General features: G+C 43.9%; 1 protein-coding gene across 2 annotated transcripts; it reads left to right on the top strand.

Moving 5' to 3' along the window:
- The first annotated feature begins 230 nt into the window (after positions 1 to 230).
- On the top strand, positions 231 to 16,160 carry lg05h5orf34 (linkage group 05 C5orf34 homolog). Of its 2 annotated transcripts, none has more exons than XM_046351233.1 (11): positions 231 to 533; positions 613 to 702; positions 935 to 1,231; positions 1,468 to 1,634; positions 1,764 to 1,865; positions 2,085 to 2,205; positions 5,553 to 5,644; positions 5,953 to 6,022; positions 7,719 to 7,801; positions 7,968 to 8,014; positions 15,202 to 16,160. In XM_046351233.1, the coding sequence occupies exons 1-11, from the start codon at positions 324 to 326 to the stop codon at positions 15,411 to 15,413; spliced, it is 1,491 nt and encodes a 496-aa protein (XP_046207189.1). In that variant the 5' UTR covers positions 231 to 323; the 3' UTR covers positions 15,414 to 16,160. The 2 variants fall into 2 exon arrangements, with proteins under 2 accessions (XP_046207189.1, XP_046207188.1); XM_046351232.1 differs by having other exon boundaries at positions 1,357 to 1,634.

Raw genomic sequence — 16,160 nt, 5'->3', positions numbered from 1 at the left:
GTCACCAGAATAAGACCCTCGATATTTATTGGAAAGGAGCATCAAGATCGCCGTGCACTTTTTCCACCCTGTGAAATGCATAACTTACAGATGGACTTTTATTTTGTGTCTAGCAGTGTGTGGCTTCTTTCAATATTCGCGTTACCTGAGAAGCTCAGTAGGTGGCGCTATGATCATTTTGGTCAAAGTATGTGCAGTAGAAGAAGCAGCAGCAGCCAATAGGAGCACACCTTTCATGTAGCGCAAATTTTGTTGTTGACAACAACGCTGCTATTGTGATTTGGTTTACTATCTAGCTAGCTGGAATATATAAAATAACATTTATGATGACCAGCAGTAAAACTAATATCTGTTTGATGATCATGTACAAGGATGAGTCGGTGGACGTCCGTTACGTAGATGATTCCCGTTTGCACTTGTCGCCCTGTGGCTCGGAGTTCATGTTGGAGAAAGCCCCTACACGATCTGCACATCCTCTTCAGTCTAATGAGAAGGTTCGACAGAGGACCAGGTTCGCAACCAGCAGCTACAAGGTAGCTAACATCAACAGAACCCAATCTCATAATAAAAACAACCCATATGTTTGCCAATCCTGATTTGTCAATATTCTAGGACCTGATGCTTGGTGCTTTGGAGTTCAGGAACGAGTATGCAACACGACCTTACCTGCCTGAAGAACTCATCTCGGACGACCACAGACAGGTAGCTAACTAAACACAGTTTTGCTAACTATTCGTTTTTTTTGCAGAAGAAAGAAATTAATTACCACATTATGCCTACACTTAATTTTTGTGTAATTGGGATATTTTTAATACACATCACACAATTTCCCATGTCTAACAGGACATTATTTTGCCCACAGTTGTCCACTTACCACAGGAAACTACCTAGTTAACAGTCACCATTGAGACTGTGATTTTCACCTCGTCTACAGCAGGTCTTCAGCATTGACCCTGAGGTGGAGTGGCCTGCATGTTATTCCTGTACTGCCGAGGTGGGATTGAAACGAGAGATCGTCGTCAGTTCAGTGGAGCGGAGTGCCAGTCTGCTGCTTTCTTCCTCTGGAGAGGAGTTCTCTGTAAACTTCACCTGCAGACTTAGTCACAACCAACTCCACAGGCCTCGGAGCCGAGACCCAGATAGGTCTGTCACTGAACACATACAGCAAGACAACCAAACCTGTAGGCCAAAGACTCCATCTCAACAGAGTGGCGCCTGTGCTGAGCAACAGGTAAGGCTTGCAATGCTCAAAGTGCTCCGGATTCTTGAATGTTGTTTTTAATTACAATGTCAATGTGGTTGTGTGAAGCCAATGGTACATTTCTTTATTATTCTGACAAACTTGTATATTCAAAGCAAGGAGAGGTATACCTGTCCACCAGAGTGGTACAGCACCACTCTGTCTCCTGTGTTCCTCTGGTGTGGCGTTACCCTCTGTCTCTGGCCCTTCACCTCTGGCGCGCCCAGTCCCAGCCCTCTGGAGAGAGGAACAGGGGGGAGACAGAAGAAGAGACAGCCAGGGGGAGAGACCAGACTGAGAGAGCAGTGACAATGACAAGCACATCTAGAGGAGAGAGGAGGTCTCACCTGCCCCAAGCCCTGCCTCTCAGATGCCCTTCCCCTCATCAGCACAGGTTGATTGATTGATTCATTTTATGATATGAAAATAGACAAAGATATTACTGCCAAAACTGGTAGTGTATAATTATCTGCATGTAAACATCTAGCAGTAAACTGTAGAGATGCATGTATTTTTACTGTAGGTGGAAGTCCATGTACTCTCTGGTCCAAGATGAACAGGAGGCAGACCAAGACCTCCCTACAGAGTTGGTTAAAGTGGTGTGGTGCCAAGGGGTGCTGTACAGGTACCTTTCTGCAGGATGATACGTATTCACATGACTTTTTTTGAACAGGCTACTGTTTCTTGTTATATAGATGATTAGTAAATCAGATACTATATTCATAAATCATAGAAAGCATGTGACATCTCACTGTTTAAAAAAGGGTGGTTGACCAACCTTGTGTCCAGTTATTTTCCTCTGTCTAACCATTACATCCTGTCTGTCTGTGTTTCTCCTGTCCAGGATAGTGGATGGAGCCATCCCAGTTGTGGAGGTTTCACCAGGGGATGGTTCAGTCATCAGGTCTAACGGAGTGCTGGCCAGCTACTTCACCCACCACAGAGCTGGCCCTGGCCCTGGGGAGGTACAATACGTCACCTAATCCAGGGTTTCTGTTAGCCAGTAATAGCCGGCTTTTGGCCAATAAACCCCCCAATTATAATAGAAAAGACGATTTAATAAAATTGGCACCGGCCAATTGTCCGGGAGAAGAAAAAATTGCATTGTGAAAAATGCTTTTTAGCCTATTAATTGATGGAAATACATTTGAAGTCGGAAGTTTGCATACATAGCCAAATACATTTAAACAATGTTTTTCACAATTCCTGACATTTAATTCTAGTAAAAATTCCCTGTTTTAGGTCAGTTAGGATCACAACTTTATTTTAAGAATATGAAATGTCAGAATAATAGTAGAGTTATTTATTTACGCTTTTATTTCTTTCATCACATTTCCAGTGGGTCAGAAGTTTACATACACTCAATTAGTATTTGGTAGCATTGCCTTTAAAATAGTTTAACTTGGGTCAAACGTTTTGGGTAGCCTTTCACAAGCTTCCCATAGTAGGTTGGGTGAATTTTGGTACATTCCCCCAGACAGAGCGGTTGTAACTGAGTCAGGTTTGTAGGCCTCCTTGCTCGCACACACTTTCAGTTCTGCCCACAAACTTTCTATAGGATTGAGGTCAAGGCTTTTTTTATGGCCATTCCAATACCTTGACTTTGTTGTCTTTAAGCCATTTTGCCACAACTTTGGAAGTATGCTTGGGATCATTGTCCATTTGGAAGACCCATTTGCGACCAAGCTTTAACTTCCTGACTGATGTCTTGAGATGTTGCTTCAATATATCCACATCATTTCCCTTCGTCATTATGCCATCTATTTTGTGAAGCGCACCAGTCCCTCCTGCAGCAGAGCACCCCCACAACATGATGCTACCACCCCGTGCTTCACGGTTGGGATGATGGTCTTCGGCTTGCAAGCCTCCCCCTTTTTCCTCCAAACAGAACAATGGTCATTATAGCCAAACAGTCCTATTTTTGTTTCATCAGACCAGCGGACATTTCTCCAAAAAGTACCATCTTTGTCCCCATGTCCAGTTGCAAACCGTAGTCTGGTTTTTTTATGGTGGTTTTGGAGCGGTGGCTTCTTCCTTGCTGAGCGGCCTTTCAGGTTATGTTGATATAGGATTCGTTTTACTGTGGATATAGATACTTTTGTACCTGTTACGTCCAGCATCTTCACAAGGTCCTTTGCTGTTGTTCTGGAATTGTTTGGCACTTTTCGCACCACAGTACGTTCATCTCTAGGAGACAGAACGCTTCTCTTACCTAAGCGGTATGACGGCTGTGTGGGCCCATGGTGTTTATACTTGCGTACTATTGTTTGTACAGATGAACGTGGTACCTTCAGGAGTTTGGAAATTGCTCCCAAGGATGAACCAGACTTGTGGAGGTCTACAATATTTTTTTCTGAGGTCTTGGCTGATTTTTCTTTTGATTTTCCCATGATGTCAAGCAACGAGGCACTGAGTTTTAAGGTAGACCTTGAAATACATCCACAGGTACACCTCCAATTGACTCAAATCATGTCATTTAGCCTATCAGAAATTTCTAAAGCCATGATATAATTTTCTGGAATTTTCTAAGCTGTTTAAAGGCACAGTCAACTTAGTGTGTGTAAACTTCTGAGCCACTGGAATTGTGATACAGTGAATTATAAGTGAAATAATCTGTCTGTAAACAATTGTTGGAAAAATACTTGTCAAGCACAAAGTAGATGTCCTAACCGACTTGCCAAAACTATCGTTTGTTCACCAAAAAATTGTGGAGTGGCTGAAAAACAAGTTTTAATGAGTCCAACCTAAGTGTATGTAAACTTCCGACTTCAACTGTACCAGTTGATGTCAATACATTTGACTTGTCATGCTTATCGGTATTTAAGTTAATTCGCCTAATTTAGTGGAATATAATTGGCGTGTGTTTTCAGCATTTTCATTATGTATGTTATTTATCACACGCATACAGATACAGAGCCTTTGAGTGGAAAATCTGTCAGATGCTGCAGCATCTCAAACATAGGCAACGGAAGGCAGGCTTCATCAGAGTGTCACACGTCACAGTGTGTCACAACTGAGCTGTTTGCATTTTGAAAACATATACTTAATTGTTTGAAACCTGAATGTTTTAATGTGTAGTATGAAGCATGTCTTACCCTGCTTCAAAGTAGCCTCGCCAAAATCAGACCATATCCGTGGAGGCAATTTATATATATATATAACTTTTGTTTATTGTCCAGTAGCCAAAAGCACAATCCTAGTCATATTAGCAAACCATGTTAGTTGATCCATGTTAGATCTACCCTCTTTCTACACGTTCCAACGGCTATTTTCATCTCTGTCACATATAAGCGCTCCTGTGCGGTGCCCTTTTGACAACAGTGTTTTCCCACGAATTGCATTATGGAATGAACATTTGCACGTAGTCTACTGCCTTGTGCGCATTGCTATCTCTTAAACTATTATTTATATCAGAATTTTTATATCAGAATTTTAAGTTAAATGTTCTAATCTGTTGCATGACTCAATAGCTTAAAAAAAAAAATCAATGTAGCAAAGTCCTATTGGTTGTATGAATTTAGGATCTATCGTCTTACAACTGTCCCAGAGTCTGTTTTGAAATAGGGTACTTCTTTCTCGACAAGCTGACCAATAGAACAGGTTCACTTTTCTACTATGGGGATACTAGATTGACAGGCTAGTGATTTTGCGGTTCGGTGCTTGTCTTGTTTCCTGAGGTAAAGTAAATGTGGACAGTTATTCTCACATCTTCAAAGTGCAAATCAGAATGAAATAACGACTGCACATCGATGCATCCTAGACTTACGTGTTCTGTTAATATGAATGAATAATTATCTAAATGTGATTTCTGTCATTCTGAGCACCGTGAGTGGACATTCTAATCAGGTTATCCATTCAATGCATATGGGGCCGGTAAATGTCCTGTAAATTAAAATCCTTTCGGTCAAATGTCCTGCTCCAGAAACCCTGACCTAATCACGCTTTAAAATTACATATTTACTCTTGAGTGTGCCCGTACAATAGCTGTTGATATTTCCTTAAGACTTGTGCTACCCAGTGTTCACCCTGTAATTTGAACCCTGCACAGAGTAGCAGTCTGTCATGTCAGTCTGTCATGCTACACATTTATGCTGGCTATATTCTGTCATGTGCTTACATGCAGTAGAAAGCCATATTTTGTTATTACCATATCATACTGATTTTATGGCATTACAGACTTTTACAGATGCTTCCATGATTAATTGTGGAATCTTAAACAGTTTTGGGATGCTGACGCACATCTAATAGTATGTGTGTAGTTCTGTTTCAGGACCGACTGATAGCATTGCTTATGTTCTGGTGTTTCCCTCAGGTAAAGGATGTGACGTACCACCTAAGCAGCCTCCCCCCTGACACACCTGGGCAGGTCTACTCTGTGTGCTCTATGGTGACTCGAGCCAGCAGGTGAGGTACTGCCGTAGACTATGGCCAATGTGGTGTTGTCTTGCTAAAGACAACGATGTAGATAGTGTTGCACACCTCTAGACTTCAGGCAGTGCTACTACCTTGTTATTAATCATCAGAAACATTTGAATGATTAATTACTGTAAATCAACAAAACTGTTCATGGTTGTTGCCAATTCTATTTTAACTTCAAATTCTATTCATGCGTATATTATTGCCTTTGAGTTTTTTTGAGTTTGCAAGAAAGGCATTTGACTGTAATTGTGCATGAAACATTAAAAGTTGAAAGTGAAACATTGTTTTGACAGGATCCTGAACTGCTACAACCAGGTTAAACACTCTCTAAAGCTCCCTGCTACACAGAGCTGCTACAACCAGGTTAAACACTCTCTAAAGCTCCCTGCTACACAGAGCTGCTACAACCAGGTTAGACACTCTCTAAAGCTCCCTGCTACACAGAGCTGCTACAACCAGGTTAGACCCCTTCTAAAGCTCCCTGCTACACAGAGCTGCTACAACCAGGTTAAACACTCTCTAAAGCTCCCTGCTACACAGAGCTGCTACAACCAGGTTAGACACTCTCTAATGCTCCCTGCTACACAGAGCTGCTACAACCAGGTTAGACACTCTCTAATGCTCCCTGCTACACAGAGCTGCTACAACCAGGTTAGACCCCTTCTAAAGCTCCCTGCTACACAGAGCTGCTACAACCAGGTTAAACACTCTCTAAAGCTCCCTGCTACACAGAGCTGCTACAACCAGGTTAGACCCCTTCTAAAGCTCCCTGCTACACAGAGCTGCTACAACCAGGTTAAACACTCTCTAAAGCTCCCTGCTACACAGAGCTGCTACAACCAGGTTAGACCCCTTCTAAAGCTCCCTGCTACACAGAGCTGCTACAACCAGGTTAAACACTCTCTAAAGCTCCCTGCTACACAGAGCTGCTACAACCAGGTTAGACACTCTCTAATGCTCCCTGCTACACAGAGCTGCTACAACCAGGTTAGACACTCTCTAAAGCTCCCTGCTACACAGAGCTGCTACAACCAGGTTAGACACTCTCTAAAGCTCCCTGCTACACAGAGCTGCTACAACCAGGTTAAACACTCTCTAATGCTCCCTGCTACACAGAGCTGCTACAACCAGGTTAGACCCCTTCTAAAGCTCCCTGCTACACAGAGATGCTACAACCAGGTTAAACACTCTCTAAAGCTCACTGCTACACAGAGCTGCTACACAGAGCTGCTACAACCAGGTTAGACCCCTTCTAAAGCTCCCTGCTACACTAAGATGCTACAACCAGGTTAAACACTCTCTAAAGCTCCCTGCTACACAGAGCTGCTACAACCAGGTTAAACACTCTCTAAAGCTCCCTGCTACACAGAGCTGCTACAACCAGGTTAGACACTCTCTAAAGCTCCCTGCTACACAGAGCTGCTACAACCAGGTTAGACACTCTCTAAAGCTCCCTGCTACACAGAGCTGCTACAACCAGGTTAAACACTCTCTAATGCTCCCTGCTACACAGAGCTGCTACAACCAGGTTAGACCCCTTCTAAAGCTCCCTGCTACACAGAGATGCTACAACCAGGTTAAACACTCTCTAAAGCTCACTGCTACACAGAGCTGCTACAACCAGGTTAGACCCCTTCTAAAGCTCCCTGCTACACTAAGATGCTACAACCAGGTTAAACACTCTCTAAAGCTCCCTGCTACACAGAGCTGCTACAACCAGGTTAAACACTCTCTAAAGCTCCCTGCTACACAGAGCTGCTACAACCAGGTTAAACACTCTCTAAAGCTCCCTGCTACACAGAGCTGCTACAACCAGGTTAAACACTCTCTAAAGCTCCCTGCTACACAGAGCTGCTACAACCAGGTTAGACACTCTCTAAAGCTCCCTGCTACACAGAGCTGCTACAACCAGGTTAGACACTCTCTAAAGCTCCCTGCTACACAGAGCTGCTACAACCAGGTTAGACCATGCACATGTTTCATCCATCCATACAGTTGTGTGTGTTAGTCATGTGTGTATTTTTGCATTGAGATGCATTGTATTTCTCTCTCTGTGCAGGAGACCAGTTCAGAGCCCTTTATACAGGAAGTACACATTTCTGAGTCTGGTTACATTAATACCACAGAAACAAGACAAAGCAGGTAAGATAAAGCAGGTCTATGTACCAAAATCATCGAAGTTTAGACATTAATGCTCAGCTATGTTGTATTGAGTGAAATGTCTTTTAAAATGGTGGAACTGTAAGTGTTGTGCTTACTAGCATAGCAATTGTTTGCTTAGTAAAATGTTATTTGTTTTCTGTTTCAGGCCTAACTGTGTTGCTGAAGAGCTGGAGAAGATCAAACGCTTCAACTGTATCCTTAGTGTCACTATTCTGGCTGGCTTTTATGGGTAATAAGCCAGGGTAGGGTACATAACTGTTTCTGAATTCTACAACACTATCTACATCGTTGTCTTTAGCAAGACAAGACCACATTGGCTTAGGAAGAAACAGACCAGGCTAATGCATCCAGGCTAACAGCTACAGTGCCTTCAGAAAGTATTCAGACCCCACACTTTGTGTGTTACAGCCTGAATTTAAAATGGATTACATTTAGATGTTTTTGTCACTGGCCTACACACAATACCCCCTAATCTCAGTGGAATCAGGTTTTTCTAAACAAGTATTCGACCCCTTTGTTATCACTAGCCTAAATTAGTTCAGGAGTAAAATTGTGCTTAACAAGTTACATAATAAGTTGCATGGACCCACTCTGTGCAATAATAGTGTTTAACATGATTTTTGAATGACTATCTCTGTATCCCACACATACAATTATGTGTGGGATACAGAGATGGAGGTAGTCATTCCTCGGTGTGCACTGTCACTATGTCTGTTTCCACTGTCACTGTCTGTTTCCAATTGAAAGGTCCCTCAGTCGAGCAGTGAATTTCAAACACAGATTCAACCACAAAGACCAGGGAGGTTTTCCAATGCCTCACAAAGAAGGGGACCTATTGGTACTGTAGATGGGGGGGGGCATTGAATATCCCTTTGAGCATGGTTATTCATTACACTTTGGATGGTGTATCAATATACCCAGTCACTACAAAAATGTAACCTTTATTTAACTGGGCAAGTCAGTTAAGAACCAATTCTTATTTACGGTGACGGCCTACAGGCATCCTTCCTAACTCAGTTGCCGGAGAGGAAGGAAACCTCTCAGGGATTTCACCATGAGGTCAATGGTGACTTTAAAACAGTTAGTTTTATGGCTGTGATAGTAGAAGACTGCGGATGGTTCAACAACATTGTAGTTACTCCACAATACTAACCTAATTGACAAGGTGAAAAGAAGGAAGCCTGTACATGAATCAAATATTCCAAAACATTCGGGAAATTATTCAGACTTTCAAAATGTTATGTCACAGCAAGGGATGCACCGATATGACATTTTTGGCCGATAACCGATATTAAAAATTTTACGGCCTTTTCAGCATTCTAGTACAGTTAAATAGTTAAATACACACACATGGACGCAGTGCAAGAGGCGTCACTACAGTCCCTGGTTCGCATCCAGGCTGTATCACATCCGGCTGTGATTGGGAGTCCCATAGGGTGGCGTCGTCTGGGTTTGGCTGTCATTGTAAATAAGAATTTGTTCTTAACTGACACACACCACATGGACCAAAAAGTTATTTTGTTAGCATTTACGTACATCTCCATTACCAGTAAATCATAATCAAAACCGATTTATTTCACTTGCTGTGCTGTTTCGTTCTTCAATTGTTGAGTCAATACTAGGATTTCATCATACATATCAAGCAGTGAAGTTTCAGCTCTGTCTGTCCGTGGCCTCTCTTCCTCGGTGCGCACTGTCACTGTGTCTGTTTCCAATGTCGCTGTGTCTGTTTCCACGGTCGCTGTGTCTGTTTCCACGGCCGCTGTGTCTGTTTCCACGGTCGCTGTGTCTGTTTCCACGGTCGCTGTGTCTGTTTCCACGGTCGCTGTGTCTGTTTCCACGGTCGCTGTGTCTGTTTCCACTGTCGCTGTGTCTGTTTCCACGGTCGCTGTGTCTGTTTCCACGGCCGCTGTGTCTGTTTCCACGGCCGCTGTGTCTGTTTCCACGGCCGCTGTGTCTGTTTCCACGGCCGCTGTGTCTGTTTCCACTGTCGCTGTGTCTGTTTCCACGGCCGCTGTGTCTGTTTCCACTGTCGCTGTGTCTGTTTCCACGGCCGCTGTGTCTGTTTCCACGGCCGCTGTGTCTGTTTCCACGGTCGCTGTGTCTGTTTCCACGGTCGCTGTGTCTGTTTCCACGGTCGCTGTGTCTGTTTCCGCTGTCGCTGTGTCTGTTTCCGCTGTCGCTGTGTCTGTTTCCGCTGTCGCTGTGTCTGTTTCCGCTGTCGCTGTGTCTGTTTCCGCTGTCGCTGTGTCTGTTTCCGCTGTCGCTGTGTCTGTTTCCGCTGTCGCTGTGTCTGTTTCCGCTGTCGCTGTGTCTGTTTCCGCTGTCGCTGTGTCTGTTTCCGCTGTCGCTGTGTCTGTTTCCGCTGTCGCTGTGTCTGTTTCCGCTGTCGCTGTGTCTGTTTCCGCTGTCGCTGTGTCTGTTTCCGCTGTCGCTGTGTCTGTTTCCGCTGTCGCTGTGTCTGTTTTCGCTGTGTCTGTTTCCGCTGTCGCTGTGTCTGTTTCCACTGTCGCTGTGTCTGTTTTCGCTGTGCTCTGTTTCCACTGTCGCTGTGTCTGTTTTCGCTGTGTCTGTTTCCACTGTCGCTGGGTCTGTTTCCACTGTCGCTGGGTCTGTTTCCACTGTCGCTGGGTCTGTTTCCACTGTCGCTGGGTCTGTTTCCACTGTCGCTGTGTCCGTTTCCACTGTCGCTGTGTCCGTTTCCACTGTCGCTGTGTCCGTTTCCACTGTCGCTGTGTCTGTTTTCGCTGTGTCTGTTTCCACTGTCGCTGTGTCTGTAGAGCATCTGCTAAATGACTTAAATGTAATGTAAATGTTTCCACTGTCGCTGTGTTTGTTTTCGCTGTGTCTGTTTCCACTGTCTGTTTCCACGGTCACAGTGTCTGTTTCCACTGTCAGTGTCTGTTTCCACTGTCGCAGTGTCTGTTTCCGCTGTCGCCGCGTCTGTTTCCGCTGTCGCCGCGTCTGTTTCCACTGTTGCAGCGTCTGTTTCCACTGTCGCAGCGTCTGTTTCCACTGTCGCAGCGTCTGTTTCCACTGTCGCCGCGTCTGTTTCCACGGTCGCCGCGTCTGTTTCCATCCAGCTGTGTATGTAACATTTCGCCACCATGCCTGCATCAAGCATGGTGGCGACACAGTAAAGAGGCTCAGAGAGAATGCCACCGAATCGCTTGTTCACAGCCTGGAGTACTTTTTTATGTTTTAACCCCACGATTACTTGGTAGTGTGTACCGTTGTTCGACTGGTCGGCGAAAGCAAACATCATCCACGACAGAGAACGGTTGATTATCAAGGGCAATGAATTCCATTATCTTGGAGTTAATGGATTTCGCCTTTGAGTTGTCTCGCTGAAATGTTCTTACTCTTCCAGATGACTGCTCGACTTGAACTTGTTTAGTTGTTGGAAGTGTGTTCTTACTGTGTAGCACTATTTCATCTACTTCGTCATATACGTATCCACGTCAGCTTTGACACCGGTTTTGCACATCGGCCTTAAACTAGACATCGGGCCGATGTTGGTATTTTTTTAGCTAATATCGGCAGATTTCCGATATTCTCACTGATATATCGTGCATCCCTCATCGCAGCCTTATTCTAAAATGTATTAAATTGTTTTTTTCTACAATTGTTTTTAAATCTACACACAATACCCCATAATGACAAAGCAACAACAGGTTATTAGAATTTTTTGCAAATGTATTAAAAATATAAAACGGAAATATTAAATTTGCATAAGTATTCAGACCCTTTACTCAGTACTTTGTATGAGTATGATGCTACAAGCTTGACACACCTGGTAATTTGAGGAGTTTCTCCCTCTCTGCAGATCCTCCCAAGCTCTATCAGGTTGGATGGGGAGCATCGCTGAACAGTTATTTTCAGGTCACTCCAGAGATGTTCAATCAGGTTCAAGTCCGGGCTCTGACGTGTCCCGAAGCCACTCCTGCGTTGTCTTGGCTGTGTGGTTAGGGTTGTTGTCCTGTTGGAAGGTGAACCTTTGCCCCAGTCTGAGGTCCTGAGCGCTCTGGAGCAGGTTTTCATCAAGGATCTCTCTGTACTTTGCTCCGTTCATATTTCCTAGTCTCCCAGTCACTGCCACTGAAAAACATGCCCAAGGCATGATGCTGCCACCTACATGCTTCACCTTAGGGATGGTGCCAGGTTTCTTCCAGATGTGATGCTTGGCATTCAGGCCAAAGAGTTCAATCTTGGTTTCATCAGACCAGAGAATCTTGTTTCTCATAGGTGCCTTTTGGCAAACTCCAAGTGGGCTCAAATCAAATCAAATCAAATTTTATTTGTCACATACACATGGTTAGCAGATGTTAATGCGAGTGTAGCGAAATGCTTGTGCTTCTAGTTCCGACAATGCAGTGATAACCAACAAGTAATCTAACTAACAATTCCAAAACTACTGTCTTATACACAGTGTAAGGGGATAAGGAACATGTACATAAGGATATATGAATGAGTGATGGTACAGAGCAGCATACAGTAGATGGTATCGAGTACAGTATATACATATGAGATGAGTGTGTAGACAAAGTAAACAAAGTGGCATAGTTAAAGTGGCTAGTGATACATGTGTTACATAAGGATGCAGTCGATGTTGTAGAGTACAGTATATACATATGCATATGAGATGAATAATGTAGGGTAAGTAACATTATATAAGGTAGCATTGTTTAAAGTGGCTAGTGATATATTTACATCATTTCCCATCAATTCCCATTATTAAAATGGCTGGAGTTGGGTCAGTGTCAATGACAGTGTGTTGGCAGCAGCCACTCAATGTTAGTGGTGGCTATTTAACAGTCTGATGGCCTTGAGATAGAAGCTGTTTTTCAGTCTCTCGGTCCCAGCTTTGATGCACCTGTACTGACCTCGCCTTCTGGATGATAGCGGGGTGAACAGGCAGTGGTTCGGGTGGTTGATGTCCTTGATGATCTTTATGGCCTTCCTGTAACAACGGGTGGTGTAGGTGTCCTGGAGGGCAGGTAGTTTGCCCCGGTGATGCGTTGTGCAGTCCTCACTACCCTCTGGAGAGCCTTACGGTTGAGGGCGGAGCAGTTGCCGTACCAGGCGGTGATACAGCCCGCCAGGATGCTCTCGATTGTGCATCTGTAGAAGTTTGTGAGTGCTTTTGGTGACAAGCCGAATTTCTTCAGCCTCCTGAGGTTGAATAGGCGCTGCTGCGCCTTCTTCACGACGCTGTCAGTGTGAGTGGACCAATTCAGTTTGTCTGTGATGTGTATGCCGAGGAACTTAAAACTAGCTACCCTCTCCACTACTGTTCCATCGATGTGGATAGGGGGGTGTTCCCTCTGCTGTTTCCTGAAGTCCACAATCATCTCCTTAGTTTTGTTGACGTTGAGTTTTGTTGACGTTGAGTGTGAGGTTATTTTCCTGACACCACACTCCAAGGGCCCTCACCTCCTCCCTGTAGGCCGTCTCGTCGTTGTTGGTAATCAAGCCTACCACTGTTGTGTCGTCCGCAAACTTGATGATTGAGTTGGAGGCGTGCGTGGCCACGCAGTCGTGGGTGAACAGGGAGTACAGGAGAGGGCTCAGAACGCACCCTTGTGGGGCCCCCGTGTTGAGGATCAGCGGGGAGGAGATGTTGTTGCCTACCCTCACCACCTGGGGGCGGCCCGTCAGGAAGTCCAGTACCCAGTTGCACAGGGCGGGGTCGAGACCCAGGGTCTCGAGCTTGATGACGAGCTTGGAGGGTACTATGGTGTTGAATGCCGAGCTGTCGTGTCTTTTACTGAGGAGTGACTTCCGACTGGCCACTCTCCCATACAGGCCTGATTGGTGAAGTGCTGCAGAGATGGTTGTCCTTCTGGAAGGTTCTCCCATCACCACAGACGTAACTCTGGAGCTCTGTCAGAGTGACCATCGGTTTCTTGGTCACCTCCTGACCAAGGCCCTTCTCCCCTGATTTCTGAGTTTGGCCGGGATCGGCCAGCTCTATAGAAGAGTCTTGGTGGTTCCAAACTTCTTCCATTTTAAGAATGATGGAGGCCACTGTGTTCTTGGGGACCTTCAATGCTGCAGACATTTTTCTGTTGACACAATTCTGTCTGTCTTGGAAAACTACGGACAATTCCTTTGACCTCATGGCTTGGTTTTTGCTCTGACATGCACTGTCAACTGTGGGACCTCACATAAACAGGTGTGTGTGCCTTTTTTGTTCAAATCAATTGAATTTACTACAGGTGGACTCCAAGTTGTAGAAACATCTCAAGGATGATCAATGGAAACAGGATTGTCCTGAGCTCAATTTCTTGTCTCAAAGCAAAGGGTCTGAATACTTATGTAAATAAGGTGTATTTAATACATTTTAGAATAAGGCTGTAATGTAACAAAATGTGGAAAAATGGAAGTGGTTTGAATACTTTCCGAATGCACTGTACATCCTGTTTGCAACATGGCACTAAAGTAATACTGCAGAAAATGTGGTAAAGCAATTAACTATTTTTCCTGAATACAACGTGTTGTGTTTAGGGCAAATCCAATACAACGCATTACTAAGTACTACTCTCCATATTTTCAAGCATAGTGGTGGCTGCATTATGTTATGGGTATGCTTGTAATAGTTAAGCACTGGGGAGATTTTCAGGATAAAATAATAAACAGAATGGAGCTAAATCCAGAGGAAAATCTGGTTGTCTGCTTTCCAACAGACACTGGGAGATGAATTCACTTTTCACCAGGAGAATAACCTAAATCACAAGGCCAAATATACACTAGAGTTGCTTATCAAGAAGACAGTGAATGTTCCTGAGTGGCTGAGCTAGTTTTTACTTATATCTACAAATCTAGGGCAAGAAAATGGTTGCCTAGCAATGATCAACAACCAATATGACAGAGCTTGAATAATTTATAAAATAACAATGGGCAAATGTTGCACAATCCACAAAGTATTGACTTCGGGGTTTGATACTTATGTAAATGAGATATTTATGTTAATAATTTTCAATACATTGGTGAAGATTTCTATGAGAATGTTTTCACTTTGTAGCTCAGTTGGTAGAGCATGGCGCTTGTAACGCCAGGGTAGTGGGTTCGATCCCCGGGACCACCCATACGTAGAATGTATGCACACATGACTGTAAGTCGCTTTGGATAAATAAATGGCATTTATTATTATTATTATTATTAAAGGGTGTGTGTGTGTGTGTGTGTGTGTGTGTGTGTGTGTGTGTGTGTTGATTGGTGAGGGGGGAAAATAAAAATGTTAATCCATTTTAAATACAGGTTGTTACACAATGTAAAATAAGTCAAGGGGTATGAATATTTTAAGGCACTGCACCTGTCCTTGATTAACAATAGGCTAATCAGTGGATGATGTGTGTTCTTTAACCAGCTCTACCCAGTTCTGTTGGATAACAGTCATCTTCCTAAAGCCCAGAGGGTTTCTACAGTGGTGGGCTGTGGTTCTAAAGAGCACGTGGCCCACTGTGAGCCAGTCAATGAGAGCATTGCGGAGGCCCTCCAGAGAACCTCCAAAACCATCCAGGATATCGACAACCTCCTACTTTCTAGAGACACCGTCATGCAGGGCAGCGGATCATACAGTCCTGTGTGATGTCGGGTTTGCTGTCAGAAAATACTTATTGCAAATGAGGAACATGTGAAGCAGAATTATTCATTGGTTTCAGTATCACTAAGTAAGCATTGTCTAGTGGCAGTTTCATTGCTTTACTTACAGTTGAAGTACAGGAAAAAGAAAAATAGGAAAAAGAAAAATAGTTTTCCATGATTGTGAGGCTCAGATATAGGTCATGGTGTCTAACACTGTCCTCCAGCTCAGCAACAGCCTCAACCCATGTGTGGTTAGACATATTGGTTAGACCAGACTCTGAAAGATGATGGTTGTGGTGTGTTGAAGCCAGGCAACAGTTTGTTGAAAAATACTTATTGTCCATCTTATTGCAATTCCTGTACTGTCTTCATCTAATATCATGAGGCGTATTGTACAATGACAATCAAAAGTAATAATGATTTTAAGTCATCTGTCGTGTCCATTTCACCTCGTCAGTGCTTTTCGAAGTGCACAGTTTAATAAGTGCCATGATTCCCCATTTTGAATCACTCATCAGTTCATGGTGGTCTCACTTCAGTAGGACTGGAAAGAATAACTCTGAAGGAAGTGGCTGGAAATGACTAATGTTTTGTGTTGTGCTATACAGGATGTGTGTCATTTATACTCTACAAGGTGTTGAAAGTGTTCCACAGGGATTCTGGTACATGTTGACTCCAATCCACAGTTAAGTTGGCTGGATGTCTTTTGGGTGGTGGACATTCTTGAAAACCCCAGCAGCGTTGCAGTTCT

This window comes from Oncorhynchus gorbuscha, linkage group LG05 (genome assembly GCF_021184085.1).
Source record: "Oncorhynchus gorbuscha isolate QuinsamMale2020 ecotype Even-year linkage group LG05, OgorEven_v1.0, whole genome shotgun sequence".
Lineage (NCBI taxonomy): Eukaryota > Metazoa > Chordata > Actinopteri > Salmoniformes > Salmonidae > Oncorhynchus > Oncorhynchus gorbuscha.
This window is presented reverse-complemented; position numbering and strand designations above follow the sequence as displayed.